Raw genomic sequence first — 14,703 nt, 5'->3', positions numbered from 1 at the left:
TAAATGGATTACATGACTTTTTAACTCCCTTAGGTCTTAGTTGGTTATATAAACTGACTTTTTTTCCCTCTGATAGAGCAGTTTTTGCTCAGAAAGGTATGATTATTTTCAAAACAATGCAAGCAAACAAGGAAAATGTGTTTACAATTAAAAAAAAAGGTCAGTTGGCCTGAAAATTTATATCAAATATCATTAATGCATGTAGTGCACAAATGTATTAGTACAATGTTATAAATTTACTGGCAGTTATGTGCTAGTTTCCAAAATTGTACATCAGCTGGAATGCTAAAGTGCACAGTGTGAGTATAGTTCATGGAGCTGAATACCACTGCAGATCCTACCTTAGGAAGAAGTTCCTTCAGGAAAGGTGCAGGGACCCTCATAACTTTGACTATAGAGAGATTCTGTGGCCTCTGTAAGAGCCTCTTACAAAATTCAATCACCCTCACAGTAGATTCTGCCTGTGTTATGTCAGATTATTTCTTGCCATCCTATAAGGTTGAGCATACTCCTTTGTATCCAAGAATATAGTTACCTTGTTGCCTTTTCTGTTGCAAACATCTGTGATTCTTTCCGTGTTTCTCATATATTCAGCTCTTGATTATCTGGCCACAGCAATGAAAATAAATGTAAAAAATGCAAAAGAATAAATAGTGCAAAATCAAGTATATTTTACTTTGAAATACCCTATTTGATTTTTAAAAACTTTTTTAAAGATTGTTTTAATTACTCTGATTCCATTGTAGTCAGAAAATGCACCAGTTTTTATACAGTTTTTGACATGACTAAAACAGTGTCTCTGTATTCTCCAATATGGGGTGCAGGGTTGTATTCTGCATAAGATCAAACATGTTAATATGTGTTTTAAACCTCTATCATTATTAATGTTTTTGTCAGCTTGCTCTGTCAATTAGTATTTTAAATTATACATTACAACAATAGACCTAATTTCTGCTTGTAATTCTGTTATTTTTAAATTTTATATATTTTGAAGCATTGTTACTGCCTCTCACAAGAATATAGATTTCTTACATCTTCTTAGTTAATTGAATTGTGTCTTTATATACTATCCCCAGATCTCTAGAAATGGGGTTTTTTTTTGCCTGAAAATCAATATAGTTGTCAAAATAAATATATCACCTCTAGTCTTATTAATATTTTGCATTATTTTTTATTTTTTTGAGTTTATTTGTATTTTTGAGAGAGAGAGAGCACACAAGCTGGGGGGGGGGGGGGCAGAGAGAGAGAGAGAGAGAGAGGGAGACACAAAATCCGAATCTGAAACAGGCTCCAGACTCAGCTGTCAGCACAGAGCCCAACGTAGGGTTCGAATTCACAAACTGTGAGATCATGACCTGAGTCAAAGTCAGACGCTTAACTGACTGAGCCACCCTGGCACCCCATATTTTGTTTCGTTTTCTGTTTTTTCCTGTAGTAATGATGAAGCTTTCCCTTAGTTATAAAATATATTTTTTAGTTCAGGGATGCCTCAGTCATTTAAGCATCTGGCTCCTGATTTCGGCTCAGGTCATGATGTCACGGTTTGTGGGTTCAAGCCCCGCAACGGGCTCTGTGCTGATAGCAAGGAACCTGCGTGTGATTCTGTCTCCCTCTCTCTCTGCCCCTCCCCCACTTGCTCCAACTCTCCCTCAAAATAAATAAAAACGAACTTAAAAAAATAAAAAATACAATATATTTTTTAGTTCAGAAACTTATGGCAAATAAAATGTAAATATAAAATAAGTAATAATAATAAAAATATAACCCACAGATCAGTAAATAAAAAATTGCCGTGCCCCCAGACACCCCTTCATAGGTCTTTCCAGTCACAATCCCTCCCCTTCCTCCGTAAGATAACCACAATCATGACTTTTATGTAAATCACTGCTTTGCCGTGTGGGTTTACCACCTACTTAATGCACCCTCAACAACGTGGTTTAGTTTGACCCATTTTTGCGCCTCGTATGAATGGGATCATATTACAGGAGTTTTTCTGTTTCTGCTTCTTTGACCCGACAGATTGTTGGTGTCATTTACACTGTTGCATCCAGTCCTAGTTCACTCCCTTTTGTTGCTGTAAGCAGCACTCCTCGAACATTTTTGTTCTCGCGATCCCTTTACGTTGTTGAAAATTATAGAGGACCCGAAAGAGCTTTGGTTTATGTTGGTTGTATCCATACTTGCCATATTAGAAATTAACACCGAGAAGTTTAAATGTATTTATTAATCCATTTAAAAATAATAAACATAAACCTTGTTTTAAAGTAACTTTAAAAACGTTGTGAGGAGAGTGGTATTTCACATTCTTCACAAACCTGTGTAGTGTCTGGTCTAATAGAAGACAGCTGGTTTCTCGTGGCTGCTTCTGCGTTCAGTCGGCTGCAGTCACGTTATTTTGGCAACAAATGCTATCATTCGTTTCCCTCGAAGTGACAGGCGTGCTTGGTTCAAAAAAATGTCTGCCAGATACCAGTCTGAATAACTGTAGTTTTTCTATCCACTGTTCTTCCAAGCAAAAATGACAGTTCCTAAAAAAAGTGACCAGTTCACCTTGCAACACAAGCCCTTGCACACAGGCTTTTTCTCAAGACAACCGCTGTGCTGGAGAACACAGAAGTGTTTTATGCTCCTAGTTTCATCCCAGTGAATATTAAAGAGGCGTGTGCTCACAGGTGAATTTAAAAAATTGTATTTTATAACTATTAATATGCAAGTGCAGCAGATACATTGACAGCAAATACATTCTTAAGTGAAGTTTTTTTCACATGAGTATATGGAACTGAAGAATGTCATGACTTTGGTCTTTGGTACCAGTGCTGTTCTTGTACTAAGGCAGCGAGCAAGCAGGTCTCCCCACCATTGCTTTGGCACCATCAGTCTACACAGCAGCGGAGACAAATAATGTCTCTACGATGCTTGTAAGAAGACGTATCTACTTTGTGTTCTGTCCAGCTTTTTCAGTTATTAATGAGAAGGTTGGCTGTCATTAATGGAAGCCTAGTACATCTTTTTCAGTCTCTCTCCTTACATTTTGATGTGTCTTTTTTATGTTAAGTTTATTTATTTTTGAGAGAGAGAGAGAGAGAGGCAGAGAGAGAGAGAGGGAGAGAGAGCATCCCAAGCAGGCCGTGCGCTGTAAGCATGGAGCCCAATGTGGGCCTCAAACTCAGAAACCGTAAGGTCATTGTCCGAGCCCAAGTCAAGAGTCAGATGCTTAACTGACTGACCCACCCAGGCGCCCCTGATACGTCTTTTTTAAAAGCATATGTTTTATGTATTTTATTGGTTCTTTTTTATGTGGGGTGATAATTTGTGCTTTTGAAAATTACAGTCAATTTACATTACTGGGATTATTAATTTATTTAGATTTATTTTAGCCATTCCATATACTCTTCTCCTTTCTTACCTTTCTTTTGAATTAACTAAGGTTAATTTTTCCTTTTTATTTTCCTCTACATTAGTTTAAAAGACATTCACTATATTTCCTCTATTTTCACTATTTTTCCTCTTTATTTTCCTATATTAGTTAAGAAGACATTCACTATATTTCCATAAATATCCATAAGTATACTTATGGTAATGAAGTCTTAGATATGCCATATCTTCACCTCTTCCCTAAAAAATAGTCTTAAAGTGCTTTGGTATCTCCCATTCCCCTCCTGGCCTGGACACTTGAACTTGTACGAAGTTTGGGTTTTTTTCATTTTTTTAAATCCTTCAAATTAGGCTTCTTAAATATATACTATCAGTGTTAGTTTAGAATTACTTATATATCTGCCATTTATTAATCCCCTTTTTAACCTCATCCCTCCTAAATCTCACAGTCTTAATCTCAGAAAGTTTATCTTCAACTGAGGGTCCCCCTGGAAATGTTTTCATTTTGCCCTTATTTTTTCCTAATTTTATTGAGATATAATTGACATATAACACTGTATCAGTTTAATGTGTATGACATAATTTGATATATGTATATATTGCAAAGTGATTACCACAATAAGTTTAGTTGACCTCTGTCACTTCAGATTGTTAGAAATTGTTTTCCTTGTGCTCAGAACTACTCTCTTAGCAACTTCCATTATACAGTACAATGTTATTAACTATAGTCACCATGTTGTACCTTACATCCCCAGGACTTACTTATCTTTATAACTAGAAGTTTATACCTTTTAACCATCTAAACACACACACACACACACACACACACACACACACACACACGCGCGCACACACACACACACACACACACACATACATACATACATATATCTGTGCCCTTATTTGGAAAATAACCTTACTAGATCTATTGTTGTAGGTTGACATTTATTCTCAGCAAATTATGATATCATTCCAGTTTTCTGGCTGTTTTTATTGAAATTGAAAGTTCAGTTCCAAGTCTAATTATTATTTTGTAGTTAATCTTGTGTTTTCCTTTCTAGCTACTTTTAAAATTGTTTGCCTTTTGTATTCTACAATTTGACTACAGTATACCTTTTTGCCTTTATTTAGCATGAAATGTATTGGGCTTCTCAAATACAGGGATTGTATTTTTTCATCAATTCTTGAATATTCACCGCCAGTATCTCTCTGGATATGGTCTCTTTCCCATTTTCTCTATTACTGGTTTCTGGAACTTTCATAGATACTAATGTTCTCTTCTATGTCTCTTAACTTCTCCTTAATAAGTTGCCATATTTTTTTTCTTTTCATGTTGTGTTCTGTATAACTTATTCACATTATATTCCAGTTCGCTAATTTTCTCCTTAGGTATGTATAATATGATACTAAGTTTCAGTGGTTCCATCTTTAATGTCCAGAGGTTTTATTTGGTTCTTTTTTCTGATCAGCCAATTCATTTTCAGTAGTCTGTTCTTACTGGAAAGTCCTTTCAAATACAGCTTTATATTCTTTAAACTTACTAAACTTATTTTGTATTCCATACCTAATAATTTCAATATCTGAAGTCTGCAGGTTTTGTTCTATGGTTTGTTGTTTCTGCTGGGTCTCACTCACGGTGGTTTATGTTCTTTTGTGTTTAGTAATTTTGTATTTTGAGTATAGATTTGTTGGAATGTGTCTGTGGAGATTCTTTAAGGACTGGGTTAGGGGTGTGTTTTTTCCAGGAGGGGGTGTGTGTGTATGTGTATGTGTGTGGGTGCGGCTGTGGGTTATTCTGTGATACACTGGAGAGAACTGCAGTCCTATGTAACTTTATTTTTTTAAGTTTATTTATTTATTTATTTATTTATTTATTTAAAAAAATTTTTTTTTTCAACGTTTATTTATTTTTGGGACAGAGAGAGACAGAGCATGAACGGGGGAGGGGCAGAGAGAGAGGGAGACACAGAATCAGAAACAGGCTCCAGTCTCTGAGCCATCAGCCCACTGCCCGACGTGGGGCTCGAACTCACGGACCGCGAGATCGTGACCTGGCTGAAGTCGGACGCTTAACCGACTGCGCCACCCAGGCGCCCCAAGTTTATTTATTTTTGAGAGAGAGAGAGTGAGAGAGCACAGGAGGGCAGAGAGAGAGGGAGAGAGAATCCCAAGCAGGTTGCACACTGTCAGTGTAGACCCCTATGCGGGGCTCGAACTCCTAAACCGTGAGATCATGACCTGACCTGAAATCAAGAGTCGGCCGCTTAACTGACTGAGCCACCCAGGTGCCCCATTCCTATGTAACTTTAAATTACAATTCTTGGATTATAGTTTTTCAGGCCATAGTTGTCATAGTGGCCCAGATTATTTTTTATTTGTTTGCTTTTATTTTTCTATGTATGTTTTTGAGTATCACTAACAGTAAAGACAATTTACTGTCTGATTCCATGGGCTGCTGCTTTGTTTTTGTTTTTCCAGTTTGCCTAATCTCTAAGTGTAAGCTTTCTCAGATCCTAACTGTATATAGGTATTTGCCTATCTGCATGTGGACAACTTTAGGGAGCCATTATTCTGCTTACCACAATGGTATGTTCCTTTCTTGAAATCAGTCGTCTTTTTTACTAAATTGTTTTCTCTTCCTTCTGTCTTTCCTTTCTCCCTTCTTTTATTTATTTATTTCCTTCCGCCCTTCCTTCCATCCTTCCTTTTTTTCCTTCTGTCTTAGCCAATTCGTGTTGCTATAACAAAATACCTTAAACCGAGTGGCTTATAAAGAACAAACATTTCTCACAATTCTGGAAGCTGGGAAGTTTAAGATGATGTTGCTGACAGATTCAGTGTGGTAGCTGATGAGGGCCTACTTCATGGTTCATAAATAGCACTTTCTCACTGGATCCTCAAGTGGTGGAAGGAGGCTAATGAGCTCTCTCAGACCTCTTTTATAAGAGCACTAATCCCATTCATGAGGGCTCTGCCCTAGTGACCTAATCACCTCCCAGAGGCCCCACTTCCTCCTAATACTATCACCTTGGGAGTTAGTATTTCAACATAGGAATTTTCAGACCTTTGCTCCTTCCTTCCTTTTATCCTTTGTATCGTTAATGTCATGGAATGCCTTCAGTAGGATGCTACTTTGGCTCATCCAAAAAGACAGAGGAAATTCTTGACCAAACTTCAAAGTTTAAGGAAGTTCTAATAACAGGCTCTAAATTACGCAAAAGAAGATATCAGTCTTAAAAAGTATAGTACATGTGGGATATCATTTTGCCTTTGCCATTCATTTTTGAAGTTCTTCTGAACTATGTCTTCTGTTACCTCTTTTAATAATTTCTACACCTAACAACATTCTAGTAAGGAGGCCTAAAGCTCATATAGTAATCAGACACTGAGAAGACTTCAAGAAGTCTTTGCAAATTTTCCCACATTTGCATATCAAAGCATCATGATATCTATTTAAGAACCATCACAATGCTTAGTGAGTTATATTTGGGCATTTCCCCTCTTAGTCTTTTCTTAGTCTGTATTGCATATATTCTGGTTTTGTATTTGCTTTGCCTTTCTTGCTGTTAAAATCTAGGCTGATTTTCATTACTACTTTAAGCTTGTTTTAAATATTGTGTTATATTTTTCTGATACTAAAGTTTTCTACTAGTTTTGCATGTTCTGAAAATCTACCCTCCATTTCATCCCCCAAATTAATCCCTGAGTCATTATCAAAAATTAAATCCTGTCTCCTGAACAAACACACCTATGACTGTGCCAAGAAAATCACTGATGTATTAGCTTTTTCCCCCTCAGTACAAGGAATGACATATTAATATGAGGAATGATAATAATTGCTGTAAGAATAGTGTCCCTTTCCCCAGAAACTCTATAATCTAAAAGCCTATGGATAAAACAACATATATTGGCAGTTATAGCAATTCAGTTATATATTCTATCATAATTTAATCTTTGGAGCTAAATGTTGAGTGTGAAAGCTTTCTACAGGAGGGACCATTAAGCTGTTACGTTCTAAGTAAGATATTTTTATTGAAAAATATATTATCCTGATAGATAAATGTACATTCTTAAAATATTTTAAAATATAGGTAGCAAAAAGAGGAAAATAAAACATATCCCAATCTCATCATTCAGAGATAATCAGTATGTTTGAATACATTTACGCCTTTTCTATGCTCAGAAAATGTAGAGATCCACATCAGTATAGTCTATCAAACTAATTGCATCCCTTAATATGTTATGAACATCCTTCTGATGTCATCAGTGTTGGTGTGTGTGCATGTGTGTGTGCATGTGCGTGAGCGGCGATGGTGACCAGTGTTGGAAGGAGAGAGGCATGGCTTCACAAAGTGAACCATTCCTGTTACCCTCCAAATAACAGGGTAGTAAGCCTTATTTTCTAGTTTGATAGGTTTAACAATCCCTTTCTTTACCATAACCTTCTCAGTTACAATAAAAAAATGTATCCATGTTGAAAATATTAAGATAATCTTTGCAGAGTACCTAATCTAGCTAACATTTACTGAGGTTCTACCATACTTATATAAAGACATGGACTTTGTTCTAAATTCAGCTGATTTTACTCACTTGGCTTATAATTGCTCAGTTACATTTTATTTTGTTACTAGAGGGGGTGATGAGCAGATCCTCTGGTATATTGCTGCATTTACACTGATGGTAATAAGTACCTCTATGTTTATATAAGTGATTTCTGCTACATTATACATTATTATTAACATCTAAGATTCTGTCAAAATATGAGCAGTAAGCAGTGTTTTTTTTCTAATTAATAATAATGAAGTAAAGTTTAGTGTGTTGAAATAATTCCCAAATGCATTATGATTTTATTAATGGCACCAGACTTTTAAAAATTAACACACACACAAATAAATATCATCAGCCGCTCCTAAGTACACCGAGCAGCATTTTCTTCTCACAATAACCAGAATACCAAGCCTGAGCACCTGTGAAATCTTCCCTGATAAACCGTGCCAGAAACTGCGTGTAATTATGTTTGTTTACAGAGACCCAAGTTAAGCTTGTAGTTCTGCATTTTCATATGAAGATTAGACTGCATTTCTTACTGTTGGTTTCCATCGCCTTCTTCAGTCTAGCCAGTACTGAGATAGAAGATTAGGAAGTCCCTCATCTATTCACAGTAGACACAGCTACCAAATCCCTGAGTAACTTTAGGTGGTTTAACGTAAACTGGCATATTTATTCTGTATATGTTTTAGATTAGTTTCAGCTTTGTTCCTCTAAATATGAATGTGGTCATTTTGACTCTGATGCACTGACACAATGTACACTAGCCAACAATAACTGATTTTTAAATTAAGTATCATTTTTATAGGTCGCTACAAAATTACCAAAATATTCTCCAAATGAATTCACATAAGGTGTGAATAAAATGCTTATTTCACACTTTCTTAGAAGTTACCCATGTTTCTGTAGGCAGCATGGGGGAGGGCCGAGGAATGCGATTCTTTTTGACAAAGCCACATTGTACGTGGAAATAGTGGTTATATACCATTACACCTTTGAAAAAATACCCCGGGTTTACCAGCAATGTAATATAATACTGTTGTGCGCAGCAGAAAACAAAACAGGTAAGTTAATGTGTTTTCTTTTCAAGGTTGGCTAGAAGAGACTTAAAGTGTATAAATTATCATTCTTTGTGACTGTTCTTTAGATTTCAGATGTACTTCTTAAAACTTCTACAGGTACTTAAGACAGATGCTGAGGAACTGGTCTCCAGAAGCTATTGGGATACACTGAGACGTAATACAAGCCAAGCACTCTTTTCAGACCTCGCAGAGGTACAATTAAACCTCAAGCAGGACGTTGTACTATTTGCCGTTTTGTAAATCTGGTCTTCATTTCATTTCAGAGTTACAATGATGAAACCAGCAATAATTTTATATTTTCCCTTTTCTCCAGTAAAGCAATAATTCCCGTGTCCGAACGGTATGTTCGAATATGTCCTCTGTGCTGGCAGTGGCTGCAAAGCCACCTATAGTGGTCTATATTAAATCAACTTGTGACTTTCCAACTTAATTAAAAAGAAATATTGCTATTTTTAACTTAAGGCTCACTTTCAGGAAATTTAAAAGTACTATTTTATTGTTTCACTGAATCTTTTAACCTTATAATTTGCAATGTTACATGAAGGCTAAAACTTGTAACTTGGTAAAAGATAGCTAATGCTTTAGAGTATGGTAGATTTCAATATTAAATTTCCTAATATTAGCATGTAGCTTACCAAGGGGGATAGGGGAGGTATGCTAGGAGAAGTCAGTCAAGGAAGGGAGGGATATTTTAACTTGACACTGTGTAGGATTGCCAGTGCATGAAAAATTAAAAAGCGGACTGACGATTATTCGTTATTGTTCTTGAATTCCCTAGAGACATGCACCTTATTGCTGCACTCAGGTGGGGTGCTCCCACCACCGACTCATTATGCTGCTGTTATTAGGGATTTTTCATTTGTTTTGTTTTGTTTTGTTAGCGATTTGTCATTTTTAAAGATGGGCTATGTCTTTTACATTAAACACTATTTTATATTTTCTATTAATTTTTAAGAACTTTATTAGAAATGGCTGTCAGTCTTACCACAAAGAACTTTTCAGTAAATACTGAGATATATTTTTCATTATTTTTCTCTTTAAAGTGAGGGGCGCCTGGGTGGCGCAGTCGGTTAAGCGTCCAACTTCAGCCAGGTCACGATCTCGCGGTCTGTGAGTTCGAGCCCTGCGTCGGGCTCTGGGCTGATGGCTCAGAGCCTGGAGCCTGCTTCCAATTCTGTGTCTCCCTCTCTCTCTGCCCCTCCCCCGTTCATGCTCTGTCTCTCTCTGTCCCAAAAATAAATAAACGTTGAAAAAAGAAAAATTTAAATAAAAATAAAAAAAAAAGAAAGTTAGCTTCTCATTTCTTTTTCTAACTTTGACTTTTTTTTTTTACATTTTTTTAATGTTTATTTATTAAACAGAGAGAGAGAGCGAGACAGAGTGTGAGTTGGGGAGGGACAGAAAGGGAGGGAGACACAGAATCTGAAGCAGGTTCCACACTCTGAGTTGTCAGCACAGAGCCCAACGTGAGGCTTGAACTCACGGACTGCGAGATCATGACCTGAGCCAAAGTCGGACGACCAACCGACTGAGCCACCCAGGCAGCCCTAAACTTTGACTTAAAAATTACACCTAAAAATCTGAAGACGTGAACAGGAATCCAGGTGTGACTTCTGTTACCCATATACAGTGTTACCCTGTTGGCACCCCTAGGCTAGGCAAACACTTGGCAATGTTAGTTTTGTCAATTGTGCTCAATTTTAAAATCCAAAAACATAAATAAAGCATTTTTCCCTTTCTCCAATTTACCTCTGATATGTAAATATGATGTAATTATGACCAGTAATTAACCCTTTAAAATTACCTTTTAATTTGAACCATTTTTAAGGCATAAAGTGGTAATTGATGTTCCATTTACAGGTATGTTAGAAGTACTTACTTCTGTAATCATTTGTGCAGGCACGTGGTAGTAAATGCCTGAAATAAGAGCAACTCGGGACATGAGCCCTGGAGTCCTACAGCCCAACTGGGACCTAGCTTCAAACTAACAGTCGTGTCCCTGCTCTCTTTCCATCGGAGACTGTCCACCTCTCAGCCTCCAGCCTGTCTTTAATCTAAGAAATTCCCACAGTTGGACACAATCTGCTAATTCGATGTTGAATTTAATCCAGATCTGGGGAGGTTTAATATCAGAAGACCAGTCAGCTCTTACATATACTCAAAGATTATATGTATGCATAAGACCTTTTGAAGATGTTTTTCACTCGTCAGAGGTGTGCTGCAGCTAGATTTTATGGCTTCCTAGAGCTAATTCTGCACATCTCTTCCCAATTCAACATTCCATGGCATCCTGTTGGTCCTTGAAAGTGGCCATGATAGAGGAATTAATACCATAGAAATTGGCCAACACTACAAATCGGAGTTGTTGGGTTTTTTTTTTCCTAAAGAGCTTGTGTACTAGCACACTATTGGCTATGATCAACCTACACTTCACTCATAAGATGCTAGATTACTTAATGAATTGATTCAAACATCATGAAAGTAGATCGGATAGAAGAAAGAAGAAAACAAAACTTATATTGTCTTCTAAAGTAAAATAATTATTTGGGGATTATCTCTGTTACTACCGTCCCACATGAGAGAGGATAATTGAGAATTAACTGTAGTTAAGTTACAGCTCATCGTAATTCCTTATCGGTTCCTACTGATGCCAGTGTACATCGAATTGTTTATAGTATCAGTATTTCAGAATTCACATTAGTTTGAAAGAAAGCTTAGAAATCTGTTTGATACACCACCCTTGGATAGAGTTTGATAAGATTATTATACCACTGTAATCAATAAAAATACATTGAAAGATATTGTAAAAATTTGTAATATTTGACATTTTAATTCCATGCAAATGTATTAATTTATTTTATTTTTGATGAAATCTTTTAAAGTAATTTTTAAGCCCCAAAAGATAAGGGTCTTTCATAAATGGCCATAGGGTTCTTTTGTGGCTTTTTCTTGCTTTGTTATGAAAACACCTGAATTCATTTTATTTTAACAATGAGCACAAGAATCAAAGGGATAAAGTCTCTATTTTGTCCCAACTCCCCTGTGATTTAAGTTACATAACACTGCCAGGATACTAAGGGCACTGGTATAGTTTTCAATGACTCCCAACAGTGCTCTGTTTCATTGAATGGGGGGAGAAAAGTTTTCACCATTTCCATTTTCTAATTTTTTTTTCTCTAATGTCAAACTGTTACTTATGCTTCTGTGGGTCTGGATTATCTGGATAAGTGCAACCTAAGTCTAATAAGATTTTGATGATGAAAGACTGTAAACGAAGATCTGCTCTGTTCAGTGGGCATGAGAAAAGCTGGAAGAATGAGGTCATTATTTAAAACCTGTGTAAAACAAAGCCATCTCATTTCACTGTGTCAGGTCTTGAGGTAGAGGACATCACAGCACTAAAGGAAAACATTTCATGAGGGTGTTATCGGAGTTCACTAACTTTTGGTGTTCTCATTTGAAGGCTTTTTTTTCAGGTCTATATAATATATATGGGCAGTTTCAGTTAACAAAAGAAGTAAGAGTGCACCATGTAAAACTTTTTTTGCATTAAGCTTCAACATTATCATCTTTGCTGTCTCGTCTAGTCCTTTTTCAACTTCTTGAAATATATTGATTTGGCAAAAATAAACAATAGCCAACATTTGTTGAGCATTTACAGTATGCCAGTTATAGTGCTAAATGATTTACATGTGTTACCTGAGCCTCACAACACTTCAAGGTAGGTACTGTTATTATTCCTGAGGGTAATAATGTCCTCAGAGAGGTTAACTTCCCAAGGTCACCTAACTAAGCGGTTAAAATTCAGGATCCGAAGCCAGACATCTAACACTTGAGCTCACCGTCTTATGTGCTCGCCACACCACTGCTTATTTGTGAAGTAAGCAGCTTTTTCTAGAACACCATGGCCCCTCTTTTTACCCACTTTATACCTCCCCCACATTCCCTTCCTCTACTTCTAGATGGATACCCCCCCCCGTTCTTCATGCTGACTTCTGATTGGATAGAGCTTCCACTTGATGCTCCATTTAGTCATGCCTTCTCAAATATTTCCTCCCCCTGCTTCCTTAAGCTGTTCCATGCATAATGATGGATTAGACTTGATGATACACAATCACAAAAGAGTGTTTATAATTAACATGAGAAATCTCTTTTTTCCCAACGGTCTTAATGCTTTACACCAAAGCAGCTTATGACTGCCAATAATAACACTTGTATACTTGACTTACATTCATATCCTAATTTTATCCTCACATTCATTGTCATAGGTAGGTTTGTGCCTCTTGTATAGATAAGGAAGCTAAAGGTCAAAAGATCCATAAACTCAGATCTTCTGATTTTAAATCCTGTCCGTATGGCAGTCTGCCTCCTCCACCTAAAGCCACTGGTGGAAGTAATAGTGCCTTTTGAGCGCTACTGAAAATTATACTTGTCTGCTATCAGTAGGGAGTTCTGAAAGGCTGGCACCACTCATATTCCTCAACATCCATCATCTGCTTGTTCAATAAGGTATATTTAAAAGATAGTATGGGACACCTGGCTTCCAGGCTGTGGTGTTTTCTCCCTGGCGATCAGATCTTCAAAGAAGTTGGATATATTACAGGAAACTTCTAAGTTATTCCAACTCCTGAAAATCCTGGGAGTTGTCAGCAAACTAAGAAGCAGTAGAGATCTTTCAAACCAGTTAAAGGAGGTTATATGCTAGGGATTACCTAGGAAAATCCAAGCTAAATAAATATAAATAAGACCTATAGTCTTACTAAAGAATTTCACCAAGCTGAGGTCATTTAAAGTGGAAGATACCTTACATGTTGGAGTTTTTAAGAAAGACCTGAGTAATCACCGTAGCAAAGAGACCACTTTAGAAAAACAGGGATTAAAAGAAGGCGTGTGGGAGGGAAAAGACAAATCACGAGATGTAGTCTCTATAACATTGAACTAGTCATTAGTAGTTAATAATAGTTGGTCTAGGGAGAAGGGAAATAAAGATCCAACAAATATTATGAAGGATAAAATTGCTGTCTTCATGAAAGATTGGGAAGAGAACTATAAAGAATCAAAGGATTACCAAAAGTTAATGTGTGGAAGATGGGTAAGATGAGACATTTTGTCAGGGAACACAGATCACAACTTACTCCTTTGTAGAGAAGTATATGCTATTTCTTCTGTTTTCTATAAAATGCCGACAGAATTCTCACCAAGAAGTAATATTTCAGATATGTACTTTTAGATGGATATTTATGACTGTGTTTTTTTTAATACAGAAAATAGTAGTTCTTATTTGACCTCTTATTTTTCTTACATTTTCCAGGATAATGTATGGGAGAGTTAGGTCATTTGAATTTTAATTTTTATACCTGAGTTTATAAGATAGGTATGAGTTATTGGCCAAGTGAGGAAGGAAGGAGAGAAGAGAAGGAAGAGAAAAGAGTCAAAGGGGAGAGAGGGGGAGAAAAAGGAAAATTGATATTGCTTCATTAAAGGAAAGGACTGTTTTCATAGGCCAGTAAACTTTATAAGGACTAGAATTATGTGATTTTAAGAACACGCTTGTTGGAAATTGCAGGAAAAAGTCCTCTGGAATTAATTTCTTATCCTTTCAAAAAATAATGTAAGACTTTTAAACAAAATTATAGATGGTGTAATTTCCAAAGTAATAGTTTCAAAATATAGTATCTTCAATTTAAAGTATCATAAA

General features: G+C 36.4%; 1 protein-coding gene across 5 annotated transcripts in view; it reads left to right on the top strand.

Moving 5' to 3' along the window:
* Positions 1-14,703, top strand: part of MICU3 (mitochondrial calcium uptake family member 3) — a 111,059-nt gene that overhangs the window by 78,529 nt on the left and 17,827 nt on the right. For all 5 annotated transcript variants that reach the window (XR_006294197.1, XM_043560194.1, XM_043560183.1 and 2 more), the window contains one exon: positions 9,102-9,197. Coding sequence is in view for 4 of the 5 variants with exons in the window: in XM_043560194.1 (XP_043416129.1) it covers positions 9,102-9,197 (96 nt within the window). In the remaining variant the exon portion in view is untranslated. The remainder of the gene's footprint in view (positions 1-9,101; positions 9,198-14,703) is intronic.

This window comes from Prionailurus bengalensis, chromosome B1 (assembly GCF_016509475.1).
Source record: "Prionailurus bengalensis isolate Pbe53 chromosome B1, Fcat_Pben_1.1_paternal_pri, whole genome shotgun sequence".
Classification (NCBI taxonomy): domain Eukaryota; kingdom Metazoa; phylum Chordata; class Mammalia; order Carnivora; family Felidae; genus Prionailurus; species Prionailurus bengalensis.
This window is presented reverse-complemented; position numbering and strand designations above follow the sequence as displayed.